The sequence below is a fragment of the Microchirus variegatus genome (genome assembly GCF_963457635.1).
Source record: "Microchirus variegatus genome assembly, chromosome: 8".
Classification (NCBI taxonomy): domain Eukaryota; kingdom Metazoa; phylum Chordata; class Actinopteri; order Pleuronectiformes; family Soleidae; genus Microchirus; species Microchirus variegatus.
Genome location: NC_139809.1, coordinates 19,346,517 through 19,367,783, shown reverse-complemented (window position 1 = coordinate 19,367,783; position 21,267 = coordinate 19,346,517). Strand labels below are relative to the sequence as shown.

Genomic DNA, 21,267 nt, shown 5'->3' with positions numbered 1-21,267 from the left:
AAACAATTAGAACACCTAGTTTGATGAAGCAGTGTGGAATCATGGGAATTGTTGTTCGGGCAAACCTTTGGCAACAGCAAAGGCAATTACTAATTGTTATGAGGGACACATATGATGCTAACTAGTAGTAACTTTGATGTTTCATATGGAGTAGTATACAAATGTGGTTGCCCATTTGCTCCATGCTTTATGGTAGACATGGAAATAACCAGAAATTATGCAGCTAAACATGATATTTATTGCAACTCACATAAAATTCACAATATACAGAATGATTTACCAAAATAGCTCAGCTCTAGCCCCTCTCATTTCTTGCTATTCAAAGAACACAAAGAGCTTTGCTAGTTGTCCTCAATGTGTTTTGCTGATGAGCGAGCAAAATATATTATTGCAGATTTAATTCAAGAGCTTAACCCTGAGAACGGAGCATCACTGAGCTACAGTAAATCTCTGCAGCAGAGAAGTGCAAGAGAGAGAGAGAGAGTGAGAAAGTCAAAGAAGGGAATCTTTTAAGCGGGAGGCAGAGGAGAGATGGAGGAGAGAGAGGGATGGAGGAGGAGGGAGAGATGGAGGAGGAGGGAGAGATGGAGGAGAGGGAGCTCTGTCTCCAAGCAACACTCTGCATAGCAGGTCAGGAAGACATATGGGAGGGAGAGAGCGAGAGAGGGAAAGCTGGAAGGAGGTTGTCTCTGCATAGCAGCAAACTGCACTGGGTCACCCCCTCTGCTGCAGCGCTGCCTCCACCACAGCACCAGCATAACACACTTACATCACTCTCCAGAGAAAGAGAGAGAGAGAGAATGTGTTAATTAAATCATAGTCTAACCTGCTCAGTAAAGCATATGCTGTTTGCTCTGTATAGTTTTCAGGAGAATCAGCTGATGAGACACAGACATCTCAGCTTTTTTCATGAATATCTGCGGCACGTGGTCGTTACTGAAGTGACTGCAATGCTGGAGAAACTGCAAGACTGTAGATTATAATCTGAAGGCACTTACTTAAGACAGCAATACTGCAAATAAAGCTGTGCTCTCGAGAAACCAAGCCAGAATCTATATTTCTCTCTCATGTCCCATGCTGCTCCCTAACATCTTCAAACTTTTGTTGGTGTTTTGATTGAGAGTGGCAAAAAATTGCATATTTGTCACCTGGAAATTGCAAAGGAGTCGATGGTGGTGTAACATGTCACATAATCTCAACCAAACAGAAAAGTAATTAGTATTTATCTGTTTTCTAGATGCTTCATAGCCCTGCAGTTTCTATCCATCAATTTTCTGCCGCTTTATCCTCCACAAAAGCTCACGACAGGGGGCCCACACAGAGATTTGCTCTCACATTCACATCTACGGTAAAGATTTAGAGGGTCCAATTATCCTAATCCCACAGGGAGAACATGACAACATGCAAACTCCATACAGAAAGGCCCTTGAGTCAGGATCCAACCCTTCTTGCTGTGAGGCAACAATAACAGCCACTGCATCACTATGTGACCCTTTCTGAAAATTTGAAGCTCATGTATCAACAAAGTGACTCCAAAGTGTTTTGTTAGCATTATTTATTACTTCCTGTTTTATTTTGGTTACTTACACTTTGTGACTACACTTCCTGTGTTTTTCCACCATTGAGATTAACACGTTTTCAGGGTTTTGAGCTACAGTTCGGCATTGATTTTCGTGTTGGACGTCTTGCTCGTGACTCTTCCTTTGACCGGCAGTCTGACAACGTCACAAGTAGTATCATCTCTGGAATCTCGCCAGAACAGGTACTACAAAAAGTACCAGGTACCAGGTACTATTACTAATAGAAACGCGTGTCGGGCTAGTGGAAAAGGGGCTTTTGTTCCCCTAAAAAAGCACTGACCTTTAAAATCTAACACTACTACAAAATGACTACATATTATGTGAACTAGATACATTTTATACATATTTGTCGTCATTTGAGGCATCAACATGCAAGTTCAGTTAACTTAATTAATTAAGAATAGAAATGGCCTAATGAAGCCAAAATATCCTTCTGATGGTCGTGTTTTTGATTGAATTCATTCATATTTAACGCTCTGTATAACATAAGGACATAATAGCTGTGTGTGTTGTCTAAATAGAAGAAATCAGTTTTGAGAAGAACGAAAGTGCTTTTAAGTGTCTTGTTTCCATTTGAAAGAAATCTGGGCCCCGTTGCACAAAAGTAGGATTCAGTTATCCAGGATAAATGACTGAGCCTGGTTCAACGACTCCAAAACAAAGGCGTCCAGGCTCAGTTGGTTGCACAAAGACCAAGCTAGTGATGAGCAGACACGGATTCATCAAGCCAGGTGAAACCAATCCTGGATCAGTGCGCGCTCACAGGTTCTCAGATTCACCATGACAACTGCGGCGTTCTTATATTTCTATGAAATTATTATTGTAATCAATGATTACAAATTTAGATGATGACACCGTGGTTATAGTTGAATGTGAGAACATAGTGTAGTGGTCAGTGGAATAACTATTGGTTTCCATTTGTGGTGACTGCTGGCTGAGATGAGTGATGAGATTTAATAAATCCTGGAACTTAACCTGCTCCAGATCAGGCTTAGGCCACAGGATAAATCTCCATGGTAACTTATGTCATAACATATCCTGCTTTCCCCCAGCCAGATAAATTAAGCCAAGATAACCAACATAGCCCAGCTAAATCCCTTATCTTAGTTTTGTACAACCGGCCTCTGTTGAGTTTGTGTTTAGAGTGGGGGAAAAAAACTTTTTTTAAATGTTTGTAAGAGATAACATTAAAACAAAGAAGCAAATACCTTTTCATACGGATCAGAGTCATAGTTGAGACCAATCCCACAGTCATCTGTAATTTCAGAGAGATCTTCATCATCAAACTCCTCCAGGCTGATGTCATGGGATGGCCTGGAAATACATGAGAGACAGCATGTTCACTACACAGTATATTATGTGTTATGTAATATCCCAGTTTCATCAGCGAAAAAAATCCGGAGAGGCATTTCTCACTGATTCATGCCCACACACGCTGAGCCACTGTTCTGAGGGAACCCAACACATGTCAGGGTGTGACACGGAGACAGCCTCGCTAACACCCACATTACTTACATTAACTTATAACACGTTGTGACACATGTCAGTGCTGCTGAATAAAAACAGAAACATTTCATCATGTAAGGAAATATTGGTCATTGCTTCTGAGTCTCCACACTTCTATTAACAGCACAGAAGTGTATAGCTTGTCTCTGTAATGATCCACAACACGGCTAGTTCTCTTGATCAGACTCCATCTCATTCATTTCAGCAGACCCCTCGGTTCTACAGCAGCTGGCTTGAGGAAAATGCTGCATTGCAGCTTTGCTGCTACGGAAAGGACACTCCATATATTACATATAGATGTGAGCTTACATCACACATACTCATATAGGTGTCCTGTCTACACAGGGATGTGCTGATGCTTATGAGGGTGAAAGAAAACCACAGTAATTAGTGTGTGGCAATGCTGCTGCTCTGCGTTCATGTACAACAGGATACTACAACAGTAAATGATGGTCATGGAAAAGATTTAAGATGATGGAAAAAAGTCTGAATGATGGTTTATTTGGAAAAACCCACAAAAACACACACACACACACATAGAGTACAGGCAGAATTTAAAGTGTAACTAAACCCTCTTCTGAAGCTAACTCCGCCCAATGCATGATTTTGAGTGCTTAGTGTGAGAGAGGGGGAGGGAGGGAGAGTGAGGAGCAGTGCAGGGGGCGTGGCCTGGTAGTGAAATCTCCCACCGAGTTGCAGCTGCTGTGAGGTTCTCAGTGAGACGAGACTCTCGATCACTCACACTCCTCATTTATATTCAGATATTGGTATATTTGCAAATGATATGAGCGATCATTGTGCTATAGCTACTACCAGACGAGCTAAGCTCCCAAAAGCAAGGCCACGTATTATTTTTAAACGTGATTATAAACATTTTTGTGAGCAGGGTTTTCAACATTATCTATGGCACTCTGATTGGTCCAGGATCTCACTTTTTAATGACGGATAAATTAGCTCACTAGGATCTTGTGATTGCACTGTGTTATTATGAAATCCCACTCTTGTTTTATCTGTAGTGTGTGATCGTATTCTACTTGTGCCAGGTCACTCTTGGAAAAGAGGTTTTAAATCTCAATGAGTTTTTTTTACCTGGTTAAATAAAGGAAAATGAAAATGACACTGTGGTGGAGAGAGAGAAAGGAGAAAGCACTGATGGTTATTAAAAAAAAAAAAGGGGGAGGAGTCCGGGACAACAAGCCTCGGTTGGACAAGAGGGTGATGGAGGAGTGTACCACTGATAAAATGTGAATGCAGTAGCTGGTGTTTGACCAGAGAGGCAGTAGATATACTGATGTTTAATACTACAAATAACATTACTAAGATGCCCATATATACTGATTTACACCTCAGTGGTTTAGAGGTTTAGTTCAAAACAGACTGTTTTCAAATCTAAACATTGGAAACAATTAAATTAGTGAACCACCAGGATTTTTAGAACGGGTCTACAGCAGAGGTGGCCCTAAATGGGTTATTTATATGTATTTTATTTTAATGAATAGATTAATTTTGCATCATAAATTACATATTGTTGTATATTACATTTTGAAATTCTGAGAACTATTGTCACAAATATTCTTATTGCAACATCACAATGGAAACCCCTGGAATACACTATATACATTTATATGGTAAATGTTTACATTGCAGTTTTCAGCAGTTAATACCTATTTTATGTTCAAGAGTATTTTAATATATCCTTTATGGCTTTGTAGAGTTATCTACTTTTACAAAAATTTAATTTGAAAAATGACAGGAATGCATTGCAAAATGAAAGAAAAACGGATAAAATGGAGATCATCAAGGTATTTCATGCACAGCTCAATTTTCATTCTGAACATTGTTGATTATTTTGCAACTGCTCCTGATATTGAAGTCTAAGATATAACACATTGATTTTCCATATGTGGGAAACGACCTAAAAACTATAAAGGCTGACCTTGCTGTTTATCTGGACAGTGTCTGAACTGACTGTTGTGAAGTGGCATATTGATTTAAAACAACATGGAGAGATTTCTTTAAAGACAATGACAAAGGCACTTGACCCCTGTTTACAGTCGTTTATAACTTTCATACAGAACACACACATCTACTGTATGGTTATTTGATGACTGCAGCACAGCAATGACATTTGCAGTACGTATACAAGAACCAGTAAATAGAAGGTTTTATACGATTTATTTAGGAGGTTGTCTTTTAAGTGAGCATGCATGTGGGAGTACATGTGGGGCAAGTAACATTAAAAGGCCCCAAGGGTCACCTTGTCACAACTGATATAACTTTAATTGTTGACACCAGTGTGATCAGCCTGTTTAGACTCAATCCATCCAAGAGAGCTGTGCAGGAGGGATCATCCTGAAGCGTCATGTTGCAGTTCTGGTCTGTGCGGTGCTCACAGAGGGACGTGTCAGGTATAGTCAGGTATAAGGAAACTGAAAGTGAAACGTGTTATGTTGCCTCTGTAGAGGCACAAGTCTGAGAGAGGAAGGGATCAAGCTGCTTTAGCAGAAGTACCAGGCCAATGACTTAACCAGCTCTGCCAGCATGTATAAGCTGATTGATTTGGCAAATCCAAACTTCATTTAACACTTCTAACTGTGGAATGAGCAGACCATTCCTTTACGGCGGGAGCCATGTTGAGTAGATTAAGGGTGAATTCCAATTCCTTGCTTAACCCTCAATCTCAAAAATGTGCGCTCCCTCTAGTGCAAGTGCTGTCCCGATTCTCAGAAAAATTAAGTTGAGGGCCAGGTTTAAGGGCAGTATCGCCCTCAATATTGAGATTTTCCGAGACCACCCTTGGGAGCAAGGACTACCCAGAATGCATTGCGTGTTTTCACATAAGAAAGATGGCGTTGAAAGCAGCGAAGCGAGTGCGATACAAATTAAGTATCTTCTATGTTAATAGAGATATAAAATGATGAAAACCATTGTATTATCTTAGTTTAGACCCATATTATGGATTACTGACGTCATTGTTGCGTAACATTTGTTTTTATTTTACGATCTTTTGTCAATAGCCGGCCGGTGCGCACACGCGATCGTTTGCTATGGTTTACTTTTCAATAAGCCGTGGTGTGTGGTAACTGTCAGCTGAATATGTCCGTGGTTGTGGTATTTGTATGAGTATCATCTTATAACTAACTGACAACCTAATAACTTGACTGAAATAAAATAATAAATAAATAATCGTGACGTAAATGTGTTCTTCTTCTTCTTTTTTGGAGTTGACAGACTGGACCCAGCTTTCACTTATTCTGCCCCAGTCTGAAGACGTATCTGCATTTAAGGGGTGTCACATTTCTAAGTGACAAAATTACCCTCAACACTTGGTTTTGAGGACCAGTTAAGATTAAGGGTTGAGCTTGAGGGTTAAGATAGGAATTGGAATTGACCCTTAGTCCATGACTCAAGCTCCTGTTTATATTGGATTCTCTATGGCCTCTATTTTATCCATGTATGATACAGTGGCAGCTGTACAACTGGTCCCTGTAAGGTTGATGTGAAGGTAAACTAATTCAACAAAACACAGACCCAAAATGTTAAAAGGTTAAAGCATGACACGTTTTTAACTTGTTTTATTCCGTTTTTTCCACAAACTCTTTGTTACCTACACCACATACTATGGTTCGATTAGCATTAGGACTGAATTAGGATTTCACGCCGATGAGGCAGAAAGGCAGAGGAGGTCTGTGCCTTTGCTCTGTAATAGAACGCTATGGCGAACGGCGAACGGACTATGAAAATCACCAAATGCGGACACATTCAAACCTGAAGTAAAGTTATCTGAAATTAAAAAATACAAAATTAAAAAAAATAATCAAACCTTACATGAACTCAACCTCAAATTTTCCCTGACAGCCTAACCTGACTGCACGTCACTGGTCAGGGTGCATTTCATACCAAAAGAAAGTCCTACTTTAACGTAAGTGTGGTGTAATGAAGCCATAATGTGATCCTACATACTTTGACAGCTGAAAAGCTGTTTATTAATCAGAAGAAAAGAAAGAAGAAAAACAGCTGACACGGACCGACGTGACAGGTAAGTGATCGATTAAAGATCAAACTTGATGATCGCTGTTTGGAGCTGTGAGGGAGAGAGAGAGGTGTACAAGCCAAGGAGAGCTTGTGATAACCCAGCTGCTTATTTGACCCAGGTCTGTGCCCCTGAAACGTATATATTCAGACAGAAAGTAATGAACTACAGAATACACCCAATAGTGTGCACAACCAGGTATACACCATATACTGTGTGACTAATCATTTCAATTTAATAATAATTTTGAATCATTGATGTTTAACAGAAGTTGCCTTCTTTTGTCTGCATTGCCACCTCTGGCATTAAGGCTGATACATTTCCTGTTTTATTGTGTAAAACAGGAAATGTAACTGTTTCAGATCGCTTCACTTCCTGCCCCGGTGTGTTTTCCCTCCAGTCTTGATTGTCTGCCCCGCCCTCATTATTCACCTGTGTCTTGTTGTCTCCCTCATGTGTATATATAAGCTGTGTTCCCCTTCCCCTCTGTACCAGTTTGAATCTGAACTGTTTTTAGAGTCGTTTTGTGGAGTACCAGTCTTAACAAAGGCTTGTAATGTCATTTGCTACCATTAGTCCCATTTTCACACTTACCATGATGCCCAAAATAGATGTAATTACAATGTTTTTATACCCACACAGAGCAGCAGGGAAAAAAAATCAATTCCCCTTCACAAATAACTGTAATACTCAATATTATAGTATTTCTTAAGAAGCAAAATAAGAATGTTCTTGAATTCTCAATGCTGCTGTGAACAGAAAAATAGTGCATCCCTTTAACAATATTGGAGCAGAGATGATATCTCAAAAACCTGGCTGAATGCAACTGAACCAAACATAAACCATCTTTAATATCATCTAGTCCTTGTTTTTCATTTCCTTTCCCCCTCCTTGTATCTAACATCACCTCCAGACTGCAGTTTGATTGTTTCTTTTTATTTTGTTGATGTTCTCATATGTCATATATATAAAACCATTTAGTTCTAATGATCTTGTTATATGGAGCAAAGAAACCAGAAAATATATTACAGCCTTATTTCTTAATACTGAAGCAGACACTCAACAGCTAGCTACTATTGTCAGAATCATAATTCATCTTGGGGGGAAATTGTGTTTTTGTGTATGTATATATATATATATATGTGTATGTGTGTGTATATATATGTGTGTGTGTGTATATATATATATATATATGTGTATGTGTGTATATATATGTGTGTGTGTGTATATATATATATATATGTGTATGTGTGTGTATTTATGTATATACTGTATATGTTTATGTATGTATATGTATGTATATATATATATGTGTGTATATGTGTGTGTATATATGTGTGTGTGTGTATATGTATATATGTGTGTATATACAGTATATATAATATATGTATATGTATATGTGTATATGTATATGTGTGTATATATATATGTATATATATATATTATAGTATATACAATTTAAAAAAAAAAAACACCTGTCAAAAGAACTGAATAAATAAGTGTTAAAGGTGCCATATGTAAGAATGTGGCCAAAAACAGTTACTACATTCAAATTCAAAATACCGAGGTCTTTTAGGTTTTGTTTTCTGACGTAACTGGCAACCTGCAGTTGCTCGGCAGCTGAGACTCTACTGACTGCAATGATTGGTAGACGGTGGTAGGTGGCGCCACATGCCAAAACATGATTTCAAAACATAAACATGATTTGCAGTCTGCAAAATATTTTTTTAATGCAAATATTTTGTCTGTACTGTTGTTGTTGGTGAGTTCAGTTTGTTATATGAACATTATTCCTGAGTCTCTGTGACATATTAGGAGGATTTTATGGCCAGTTGATTTAGATTTATTACATAATGCACCTTTAATATACAGTACATAGACAGTGTTAGAAAAGTCATTGAACCTGAATAAGTGAACCGTGTACAATCTAAAATATAAATGTAAGCTTTGAAATGTGCAAATACATTGGTACTGAAGGTAAATGCAAATGTGGCACAATTATACAAAAAAGCACAGTTTATATATAGATAAACTGTGCTTTTTTGTATAATTGTGCACATAAACCTGTAGTAGGTTTAACCTTCTTAAATAGAAACAAAACTTTACACTTTAAAATCATCTTTAACACACAACTGTGTTTTCATCATCTGTAAGCTAACTATGTCAATGATCAATTGTAGATATTAAGTGCAGACACAAACCCTTAATGTTTTACCCTTAAAGGCACTGTGTTTAAAATGTACCAGTATTTGTTGGTGAAGTTGAGTCAAATCACAAATTCCTTCCTAGTGTGTTGGAGAACCAATGACGCCTTCAGTGAGCATCACAACTCTGAATGAATGTTTATTATAATGGACACAAAACATTCATACAGTGTTGAATGGACAACTCTGTAGAATTGACCCAGCTCCCAAGATATATATATACTGTATATAAAAATGGGTAAAATTTTACACACTGGACCTTTAAATATGATGTAGATAAGCCAGTCATACAGCAAAATGCATTGTGTTTATTTTATTGCTATAATTGCACAAAATGTTTGTATTTTTAACTGACTTTTCTTTTCCTTTTTTTGGGGGGGGGGTGTCTCTACAGACACCGTTGTTCTCTCTGTCACAAAACAGAGTGAACCTCCTTACAATGAAGATGCTTTTCTAATATAAAGCCTTAACCCTGAAGAGCTCAAACTACCTCACATATCTGCTCTCACTTAAATAGATTTTTTACAGAGCAAGATCCAGTAACTACTGAACCTTTAATGTCCCTAAAGTGCACTCAAATACTGGCAGAATATTGCTTGAATGTTATATATCCACCGGATAACTTATTAACTGGAGTGTTATTATAATGATTCTTGTAATATTTTTTTTTTAGTTGTGACTTTTTATTGTCTTTGTTTGTTAATTGTGTTTTATACGTGTTGCTTGTTGTGCAGGTCACTCTTGGAACAGAGGTTTTGATCTATAAGAGACTGGTACATTTTTGCCATTTAATGTAAGGTTTATTAGTTTCTCTTTTTTCTTTATTGGTTATATTTGTAAGCTCCCTCTCCACACGCAGATATTTCTTTGGTTTTAGTCTTCTAATCGCCTAAACCAGTGGTTCTCATACCACATGAGAAAATACTGAGCTCTCAAAGTAATGTTAAAATATGTAAATAGACGGAGCAAAGTCACAGGAGGCAGATTTATTCCCAATAAGATCATTTGCTCTCATCATCCTCCTCTTCCTCACACATACATCCTGTTATGGAACGAGAGATAAGGTCACTCTAATTACACATAGCACAGTTTGAGAACCATGGACCCACTACATTAACTGAAAGGGTTGTTATTTCACTTGGTTGTCAGTATGAGTGCCTGAAGTCGTTTTCCACATGAAAACCACAGCTCAAATTCAGCAGCTGTACATTCAGTCATTCTTCAGTCTCCATCTTCTGTCATCTGTGCCACGCTGAGCACAATCTGAGTCCTTTACAACAAGAAAACAAGTCAGCACAAAATCACCATCCACTGATCCTGGTCATGTTGCTGTAATGGCACACCCACGTTTCCTTTCCTGCCGCCTGTAAGAACTTTACTCTTTATTATTTTTCTTTTGTTCTCCCTCATTGAGTCAAAGTAAAAACATCATTAGGTGTTAAAACACTGAGTCCTGAGCATCTACACGGTCATTCATTTTAGCGCCACAATTATTGATCACTGTACAGCAAATGTAACTATTTTCATGACTATAGTCAATCAGCCTCAGCCAGCATTTCATGGCTAAATCTTCTGAAATGAAAAAGAACATAGAACTGAAGTCCCTGTGAGCTCCAAATACTAGGAGCACATTTGTGTAAAGGTGTATATGTAGCAGTGTCAAACGGTGATATGAGAATAAAATGAAAAGTGCTCTGTAAAAACAACACTAACATAGACACAAATGGAACATAGAGGCTGAACATGGGCTCATTGTTGTGATTAAGCTGCCTTTTAACCGTGAGCACCTGCTCCTCCTCGGTGACATCATGATTTTGTGTGGTTGCCACAGACTCATAAATAAGATCAATTTCACAGGCTTTTCACCCACCATCAGTCTCCAGTAATGTACCACCCCCCACCTCTCTCTCTCACACACACACACACACACACACACACACACACACACACACACACACACACACACACACACACACACACACACACACACACACACACACACACACACACGTATGAGTCATGCATTTAACCTAATGAAGCACTCTCTGTTCTCTCTGTCGGATCCAAGGCTGACGATCACGCGACTGTTAAAGTGACGGCAGAGATGATGCTTGTCGCTTTGATCATGTCATGATTTAAAATTTGGTCAGTGTCCGATCAATGGAGTCATCATATTTACGGTGAACATTAGCCACGAGAGAGAAATGTTCATGTAATCAGATTTATCACCATTTAACCACCAAAAAAAACTTGTTTTATTAAAAAAGATGACTAAATCTAGACTGTTAAAATATTACGTAATCAAATTCCTCAAAGTCAGTCGAACACACCTGGGAGTCAAACTACGACTGCATGTGTGCGTTCAGTCGGACAAGAGTTTGACTGGAGCTGACTTTGGCGATCTGCACTTCAACAGTTCCCACTAGGGCTGAACGAGGATGTAGCAGACGAAGCAGAGAGAGTGGAGGCGGGACTTCCGCTACAAGTAAAGCGACGCTTGATTTGTTCTCTCGGGTTTGTCCTTACAGGCTCCGGTAGAAACATGCCGTCTCGCTGCTAACAGTGGCAATGCAACAGCGGCCCGTTATTTTACATGACTTTTTTAAACACTACGAAAATGAAACAAAAACTATTATACAGCGACTAGACAATGCAGGAGCATATAATATGTATAAAAAAAGTGGATTTTGGGTCATATAAACCCATGAATACTATGCAGTGTCCTTTTAAGTCTTTAGAATAAGAAGTGTATAGATCAGGACAATTTCAGGTGATGTTGATGAAATTTCGATGATTTGTTCAATCCTCGTACCCGAGTTGTAAATAATAGAAGAAGACAACGGTGACAAAAACGTGGCACATTTCACACCGCTCCATATTTTGGACCAATGAGATCACATACAAAAACTGAATATGCTAAGACTCAAAATGCTAACAACTAGCTGCAACCTAAACTGAAACCACCTTTTTACTAAGAAGCGGGAAGCATCAGACACACTTCACACTTCAGCCAATAAATTGATATCCCACTAGCGCTAATATACTGGGAAAAGGGAAGTAGTCCAAATACACGGTGTAGCTGAGCTTCAACCCACCACAGCTTGCCTTCAATGTGCATGGAAACATATACTGACTGAAGATGTTGAGGATGTACAGAGTGAGAGATGAGAGACAGAGAGAGGATGGGAGCATGGGAGGCAGAAATGAAGCTGAAATGAGTCTGTATTTGATTTAAGCCTCTTACCTCGTGGTAACCATACACCCAGCATCACCCACCCACCTCCCTCTCTCTGCCTGCTCCAACAGCCTTCAAAGAGCCTGACGGCAAAAGTGGAGCATCCACTCCTCAACTTATATGATTCAAACACATTTAAAGAGGGCGGTAGAGTGGTGTAAATCAGAGGGATAGTAACTGGAAAACTCCTTTGAGAGAACATTTGAGAAGCCAGAGCACATTTGTGCTCCAAAATGACTTCAATAATTGATCAAATTGACTAATATTTCTAACGCAATCCGTTCACGTTTAGTCTTCCTAAACTAAATAGAAAAAAATCAAATGATATTTTTAAAAGGAAAGCTTGGGATTAATCTGTCTGACATACTGGGTACTGCTTAGCTTAATGTTGGTTTACTTGAATCAGAGCAGAATAACACGGTGAGCCTGAAGAAGAAGAAGAATCTTGCCTTTCATTGGCGTTCACAGATTTACAGCTGCACCTCGGACGCATCCAAAAAGTGGACTCAGCAAAAAACAATTCCTTCACAAATTTTGAATTTTGAACATTGGAACACGTAGGTCATCGTTTTCTGGTTTAGGTTGACCGAAAGAGGGATTATACATGACCAATATAATACATAATGATCATATATATGTATATATGAGATTAATATATAAATTAAGCCTTGATGTAAAGAAATCTGTAAAATGTATCATCGTAATCTGGTTTCTGCTGATTTACACTCAGAGAAATTACAGTAGACATTTCCGGTGCTGGGGGGGGGGGGTCTTTTATGGATTATGTTGAAAACAGGATTATTATTGTTGTGTAAGGCAGATTATTGTAGCGCACCATTAAAACACAGGTGGTTTCAGTTACACATGAATAGAGAAAAAGACACGACGCGTGTAGAAAAACGTGTACAACAAAGGTGAGGTGCATGCAATTCCATTGGAAAAATAAACTCAAACTATGCTTTATTTCCAGATGTTTCGTCAGTCTGATCAATCTGTATTTCACTCCACAGCTGACCCAAGACAAAGAAATGAAAAATGACTAGGACTGATCAGTTGATTATTATATTAATCGTTTGATCCATAAAATGTGATCAGTTGATCCCAAACATTGAAATGTTCCTAAATGTCTCGTTTTGTCCACAAATCAACATTACTTATTATTTTCTTTGCCAAATGGAGTGATGAAACTAGAAGATATTCAAGTTTAAGAAGCTGAAAAATCACAAAGGTTGTTTTGATTATTAATAAAAATCTAAACGGTTGACGATTCATTTAGTTATCGATGAATTGAACATTATGAGAAGGCCGTCGTTTTGCCCGTGCTTGTCATCCCTCAGGATGAAGTCATAAACATTTTCTCAGTGATGTTAATTCACAATTGTGACGCACTAATGGTCGTCTCTGCGCTGTGCTCTAAGGTCATTATGTGAAAAACAAAGTCACGTATTGATCTGATATGATCTGCTCATGAGGTGAAGCTACAGCAGGAAACTAAATCCAGCATGAGTGCATTTTGTGGATGAAAAAAAACACCTCCACTGGGAGCTGCTCGCTAATGTGATTGCATTCTGGAGGACGTGGGACATGTGGACACACACACACACACACACACACACACACACACACACACACACACACACACACACACACACACACACACACACACACACAAGGACAATGAAATGCATTAGTGCACAGAGAGCCTTCACTATCCAATCCCTCCTATCATTCCTGTGTGGCTGAGTTAAAATGACTTGATTCAGTTCAATTGCAGACGATTGTTTTGTCGTCACATTTCTTAAATTGCATGTGTTCTCTGTGTGAAGATGAAGTTCTTGCAGCAGGAACAGTATTGTGTCTGAAAACCGCATCAGATACAAAAGAAATATGCATTAATTATATCGGGATATCATTAGGCTATGGCCCTGGACAAAAATAGATCTTAATATTGCAGCAATATTTTAGCGTGGAAATATTCCAGGTCCAAGTTTCATTCAATTTAACAATTCTGTCCTCAAACAACTAAACACCAACAATGGCTCCATGTAATGGACATCTGCTGACTGGCAGTAATATAATAATAATAATAAAAATAATAATAATAATGATAATAATTTAGGGGATTAGGTGAATTGGTCACTCTAAATTGACCGTAGGTGTGAGAGTGTGAGTGAATGGTTGTTTGTCTCTATATGTGTCCCTGTCATGGACTGGCGAACTGTCCAGGGTGTACCCCGCCTATCGCCCAATGTCAGCTGAGATAGGCACAGCACCCCCGCGACCCTCTGGTGGAGGATAAAGCGGTAGATAATGGATGGATAATAATTTAGACTTGGACGGACAAACTACATATAATGGAAGACGTGATAATGATAGATATGAAGAGCTTTTGTGAACTGCATGCGTTTGTACATTATTTTGCTTTGTTGCTTTTATGTTTGTTGAGTATTACTATTACGTCACCATTAATGGACAGCTGTTTTTGGAAAATTGTCTTTCAAGGAACTTCCATGGTTCATTCCATAAAACAACACAGACCAAACACATCCTCCAACTCTATTTTTTGTGGAAACCACTGATATCAGAAGTGGTGTCTCCAGACAAAGATGGGGCCTAATATTACTGGGAAGACACTTGGTGCTACTTGGTTGTCTCTCATGCAGGACAAAAGACACAAGTGAGGACAGAAGTGGACCTGTACTGGCTTATGGATACTAATACAACTATTTGTTTTCCTTCCTTTTCCCTGTCTTTTGTTGTGTTGGCACATTTAATGAAACACTTCAATACTACTACTACTAATAATAATAATAAGAGAGAAACTATTGTCCTATAAGGTCACAACATCATCACCATCAGAGAATTTTTCACAGAGCATCAGTATCAGTGGGACAGACTTCTCTCTCCCTCTGTGTGAAAATCATTGTTCAGCAAACATGCCCTTGCTTTGGGTTGGACTCAACAGGGCGTGGGCCTCCCTCACACAGAGAATGCGCAAAGCGGGTGAGTGACTGTCGCCACGGCTCGGGATCAATCATCTGCCCTCTCCTTCATACATTTGGACCATTATTTGCTTCCAGACAGTGACAATAAATGAGGAACAATCAGCTCCAAACACAAGCAGAGCAGCAGTGATGAGCTGCAGCACCTATGAAGGCCTGTCACAGTGTACATCTATGAGGATACTATCCATGATGCATATGTGCATCAAAAACAAAGTAGAGAACAGGTCTATTCCTGCTGTCTAGGGCCCTTTCTCCCTCTCATCACCACCATCATCATCATCATCACCATCATCATCCCTCCACTGTCGCTCTCCTCTTACCTGCAGCCAGGAGGAGAGAGGGAATGGAAAGTGGAGAGAGAAAACATCTCAGCCCTGTCCGCCATCTTCTTCCACCACAAATGACTCAGAGCGAATGCAGAGAATCACGAAGGAGGCGCAGTCCATTCACCGTCACAGCGGCAGGGGGCAGAGGGAGGACGGACGCGGCCGTGGACAGTGTCGGTGTCGGTGTCTCTCTCTCTCTCTCCCGCTCACTCACCCGCGGATGCCCCCCTCCCCCGGCCGCAAGCCTGCAATCAGACGAGCTGCCTGCACAACACCAACATCAAATCTGCATCCAACCATCCACCGTGAGGCGCGCGCGCAGGGCAGGAGGAGGAGGGAGGAGAAGAGGAGTCACAGCAGGAATACACCGCTCACGAATCAAAAACGGAAAAAAAATGAATACAATCCAGTGTTCGCTCCCACGATGATGCAGGAGCGTCACAGTCAGCGTCAATGCACCGCAGTCCGTGTTTGCGATGATCGCCAAATGTCTGCTGTTGTGATGCTGCCGGGAAACACAGGGGAGAGAGAGGGAGAGAGAGGGAGGCCAGCAGTGCAGGAGGAGGGAGGGGTGTATGTGTTGGGGGGGGTATAACGTCAGTGCCGTTCCCGTATGCGCACTTGCGCAGGACCGTCCTGCCTGAGCGGATGCTGTCAGCGCTAATGTCTGCAGGTCTGACAGAAGCAAAACAAACTATTTCCAGTCGCAGATATATTTGATTGATTCAGTTCCATTCAACTTTAGTTGTCCCATTTATTAATTCAAGGTCAGGGCCAGCCCAAGCCTTTTTGGGGCCCTAAGCTGAATTTGATTTGGGGCCCCCCTATCCCTCAGAGTAGCCAGTGCTTTGAATATTGAATTATTGTTTCAAATCTAACAGTATAAATTGCATTACTGATAGTTGTGTTATCCACACCAAACCCATGTCACCTTTGTTTTTAACCTTGGAGGGCAATAAAAGCACACACATGGCCTAGCATTCATTTTCAATTCAATCAATTCATATTGAAGTATGTGACTACTTATTTTCGTATGTTATGAGTCTGGGACGACATGCAGTCCGCTGAAAATACAATACGGAATCCATCCTTCTGACTGCAAGCCAACCAAAGAAGTTGAGTCGGAGGTCGTCACATACACATATGTAATAAATTAGAATCCAAATAAAACGAGGGATGCTTAGGTCTGATGGGAGAAATCAATCGATATCAATCACAAATGGATCTTGCTCCAGATTTTGTGTACATATACAGTATATGAGGGACTATTACATGGCTTTTCAAGGCAATACAAACGTTTTTTTAACAGGTGTGGCTCCCATAAGAGTTATATCTGGGCTGACAATATGGGCCCCAAGTGGGTTAGTCCCTGGTTTCCATGGTGGCCCCACCCATGTTTACCCACTTCAAGCCCATGCCTACTTTGTACCCTTTCCAAGCTAGCTGGATATTACGTGAGAAGTGGGCTAATTATGCAGGTCCCATATGGTTTCAGTAACATTATATGCATGGTGAGGCCACAATGGAAACCGCAGACAAATATGTTATCCTGAATATAAACCTTAAATGTCAAGACTATTCTCTCTATTCTGTTGTTGTTGTTGTTTTTTTAAGTCCTGGATCAACACCAAAATGTAATAATTTCCCATTTGGCCATAACTCATATTAATCACACAAAAGCATGCTGTGTATTTTGTATTAATTTGACTGACTTTGCTTTAATATGATTATACTGTGATGTTAGTATTTACGGCTGGATCACAGATTCTCACCCAAGACTCTGGCAGATATCATGTTCTACTGTATACATGACAATGGCGCAGTATGGAGCTGTTCACGGCATTTAGTGCTGAAATTGTGTTACTTGCTAGGCTGTAGATGCTCAAATGTGCCACAGGGGGGCATTAAATACCCACTTAATGAGTGAAAAACCTGTGGCGTCATACTTAAATAAATATACTCAACAAAAATATAAATGCAAGCACTTGAAATGGTGAACAAAAATAGAATGTCATGACATTTGCTCAGATTCTTGATACATTTGTTTATGGAATGATTTGTTTTGCTTAAACCCAGTAGTCCAGTGTCACTCGGCCACTCCTATTGAGTATTTGAACTCCTGAGAGTCATGGAGCATGGCAGAGTGGTGGTCAATATGTGTGACCAGTACACAGACACTCCTTATGGTCTGCTCAATAAAAGGGCACACCAAAATGTGGACTTTTGTCACTTTGTCAATATGCCACAGATGTCACAAATCATGAGGGAGCGTGCCATTGGCATGCGGAGTGCTGGGTTGAGCGTTACAGCTGTGGCAACACAACTGAATGTGAATCATTGCACGATCGACAACCTGGTGATGTCCATGCGTTGCCGGTGTAGCGCTCTGCGTGAGGCTAATGGTGGACACACACGTTATTGAAGTTTGTGAACTTGGATCATCGACCCCCATTGTGTTCTTCCTGCCATTACTCCAGGACTTTTGTTTTGAAATTGATCCTAATGCTCGCAAATTAAAGCCACTTTATTGATGAAGTTGTACTGTTATTTTTGGATAGTTACTCTCATAATTACTCTTATAATTATGACCTTACAAGTTACAGAAATGTTTTATTTTAAAGAAAAATAGGACATTGTTTTAAGCACAGGTGTGTTTTTATTTTCCTTAAATGGAAGGATTTACAAACTCTGAAGTGGGCAGATGTAGAACATGTGTAATATTCATTATCACTCAGAGGCCAGTGTAAAACACGTTACACTTTCATCCCAGGGATTTCTGTTTTCTTACACTTACATCATGTTTCTGACATGTTACATGTTGCATTTAACAGAGTAAATGGGGTTGTTTCCTTGTTAAATCTTTTCTGCTAAAACTATGAAAGAAAATAACATACTGACGGATCTATGAACCAATGAGAATGTTTATTTTGATGGACATTGCTGTGGCAGGGAATAGAGTTAAGCAGTCCTCTCCCCAATGTAGACTCCCAGGGCGATATCACCTACCCATTCGAAAGCTGAGGATGAAGAAAGGAAACATGTTATATTATCCGTGTGCCTCTTGCATGAAAAGTAAATTCATCAATATGGTAATGTTAACATAACATGTAACATGGCTGTGCAATCGTCCTCCTACCATCAGCTGTGGACACATCACGCATTTTTCTTGCGGGAACACCTGGTTTGCCTCCGGCACCGCCTCCGGCACCGCCTCTACTACCGCTACCGCTGCTACCGCTGCCACCGCTGCTACCGCTGTTGGGGTCATAACCAACTCCATATCCAGAGGAGAAAGTGGTGGATGTTCCACTTGCAATTGCAGGAAATGTTCCACCGACTGGACCAAATGAGGCAGACTCGCAGGTGCCACAGACTGCATCAGTACCAGTGGCCTCCTTCCACCTGCGAAGAAGCGTGCATGTAAGAAGTCCCATATCAACTCTCCTGTTGCATGCACTTTTATAAAATGAACTCGCATGACTCACCCATTGATGTAGGAACAAGATCTATGTTGACTATCAAGGGGATACGCAGCTAATGTTGCTCTCAGTTGGCAGGTGATATAGATCTGTTTGAATAACAGTGAGTTTGAGTATGACACACAATAGAAAACATTAAGCAATTATTTAAATCTTGGAGATAGTGACCATTCCACTGTCTGAGCCCTGGAACCTGAAGGCCTCCATCTGGAACTGAAGCTTGTCATCTGAAGAGCGGCCCATGAACCTTGAGGCTGAGCCTGTGAGTCTGGCATCAACCAAACACCTGCATAAGAAAAAAAAAAATAGACAACATATTATTACATAAAATTTGAGCATTCTGTGATATTTATTTTCAGTTGTATTTCTCATTAAAATACATTACCCATTGTTCTCAATGAAGGCATATCTGGGGTTGGCAGACACATCAGGGGAAAGAGTAGCTACACAGTTGTCCACATAAACACGGAGGGGAGCATGGAAGTACTGCCTCACAGATGCCTCAATATTAATCATATCCCCCAGGAAATACTGGTAGCTTGGCCTCTCATATTGCCAGTCATCTGTGCAATGAAATTATAATGCAGTGATATATTTTAAATCACAGTTCCATAAAGGTAGCAGTATGTAGATAAATGGCTCCATCACTCACCTGTCATAAGTGTCAGTGTAAAGGATAAGAACTCCTCTGCCACCTTAACGGCAGAGAATGGGATCCAGAGGGGGTCAAGGGGAAGGCTGCTCACATTGTGCTTCCTAAAATGATAGATTGCAGAATTTTAAAGTCATTCATGAAAATCATTCATTCATTCAAAGCTTTATATAACAAAGCAGTTTAAGATGTTGCAGTATTGTATTCATTCGCTTGCGTTTTACCTTGGGTAGTGGCATTCCACAATTACAGCAGCTTGGCTGGTCCTCACCACAGGAGAATCACCTATAGTTTGTGGATTATAGTTCATCGTGAAGGTGTAAATGATGGAATCTGCTGACGACTGGAAAGAGAAGAAAATAAATCACTTGTAGAGTCAGATAACATCATACATGTATTCATACAGTTTGCTTAACAATTGTCTCGGCGCTTACTGATGTTAGGCTGCCACACTCATGGAGTTCAGATTCAAAAATCAACACTTGAGCAACATTGTCCTCTGCAACAGCGGCACAGTTTCCCAGGGTGAGGTCAGCAGGATTGATGAACTGGCCAATCCCAAACAGGTCCTTCTTAACTTCCACATGAGCGATCTTCTCTCTGCACTCAACTGCAACTGTTGCAGCAGGAACGGGATATCTCAGCTCAAAAGGCACGGCAGGTTGGGGATCAGGCTGAGCAACTAGAGGATATGACCAGGTCATTGGTTTCTCAAAATCCTGCTTTGACTGTTGGGGTGGAGGCAGCTTTTTGGTATGCTCCTGCTGAGGTGGTGGCTTCGGGAAAGGTTTTGAGGGCTTGTAGGAGGCCCACTGAGCGTCACAGAAGCTCCCAAGCAAGGACAGTGCCACAAGGCACACTGCAGTACACTTCATGGCCATGGCTCCACAACAACAAGTGATCTGGACAGTTCACTGGGTGCTGTAAGGAAGGAGGACATTGTGCAGGTACTTTTATAATAGGGTGAGCCTGTTTACTCCCAGCACTACGTCCGGCCCCTTCATTTGGCCACTCCCTAAATGGAATAGCATCAAAGTTGTCAATCTGAAGATGTGATTTCGTATTTGTCCCTTAAGCACATGATGTGTAAATAGTCAGTGACCATGGACCAAGTTATGTTGACCGTGGGTTAGGTCTACTTGCTCTTGACATGACATGTCAAACCCAGTTCGATGCCAAAGTACATTTTGCAAAGACCTGCAAATCAATTTGACCCCAAACAGTGCCACTTCAAACTAAATCAGCAA

The 21,267-nt window shown here is 40.2% G+C and overlaps 2 protein-coding genes across 2 annotated transcripts in view; both read right to left on the bottom strand.

Annotated features, from left to right (window-relative positions):
- Positions 1–15,948, bottom strand: part of mapk8ip2 (mitogen-activated protein kinase 8 interacting protein 2) — a gene marked incomplete at both ends in the record, with an annotated part of 31,172 nt that extends 15,224 nt beyond the window's left edge. The window contains 2 exons of the mRNA XM_083893562.1: positions 2,789–2,894; positions 15,884–15,948. Coding sequence (XP_083749688.1) covers positions 2,789–2,894; positions 15,884–15,948 — 171 coding nt within the window. The remainder of the gene's footprint in view (positions 1–2,788; positions 2,895–15,883) is intronic.
- Positions 15,949–18,847: 2,899 nt separating this feature from the next.
- Positions 18,848–20,901, bottom strand: LOC310931152 (zona pellucida sperm-binding protein 3-like; the record flags this gene model as incomplete). Its single annotated transcript, XM_083894262.1, has 8 exons — positions 18,848–18,906; positions 19,026–19,291; positions 19,375–19,457; positions 19,537–19,654; positions 19,754–19,931; positions 20,021–20,124; positions 20,245–20,363; positions 20,455–20,901. The coding sequence occupies 8 exons, from the start codon at positions 20,899–20,901 to the stop codon at positions 18,848–18,850; spliced, it is 1,374 nt and encodes a 457-aa protein (XP_083750388.1).
- Between the last annotated feature and the right edge of the window lie 366 nt (positions 20,902–21,267).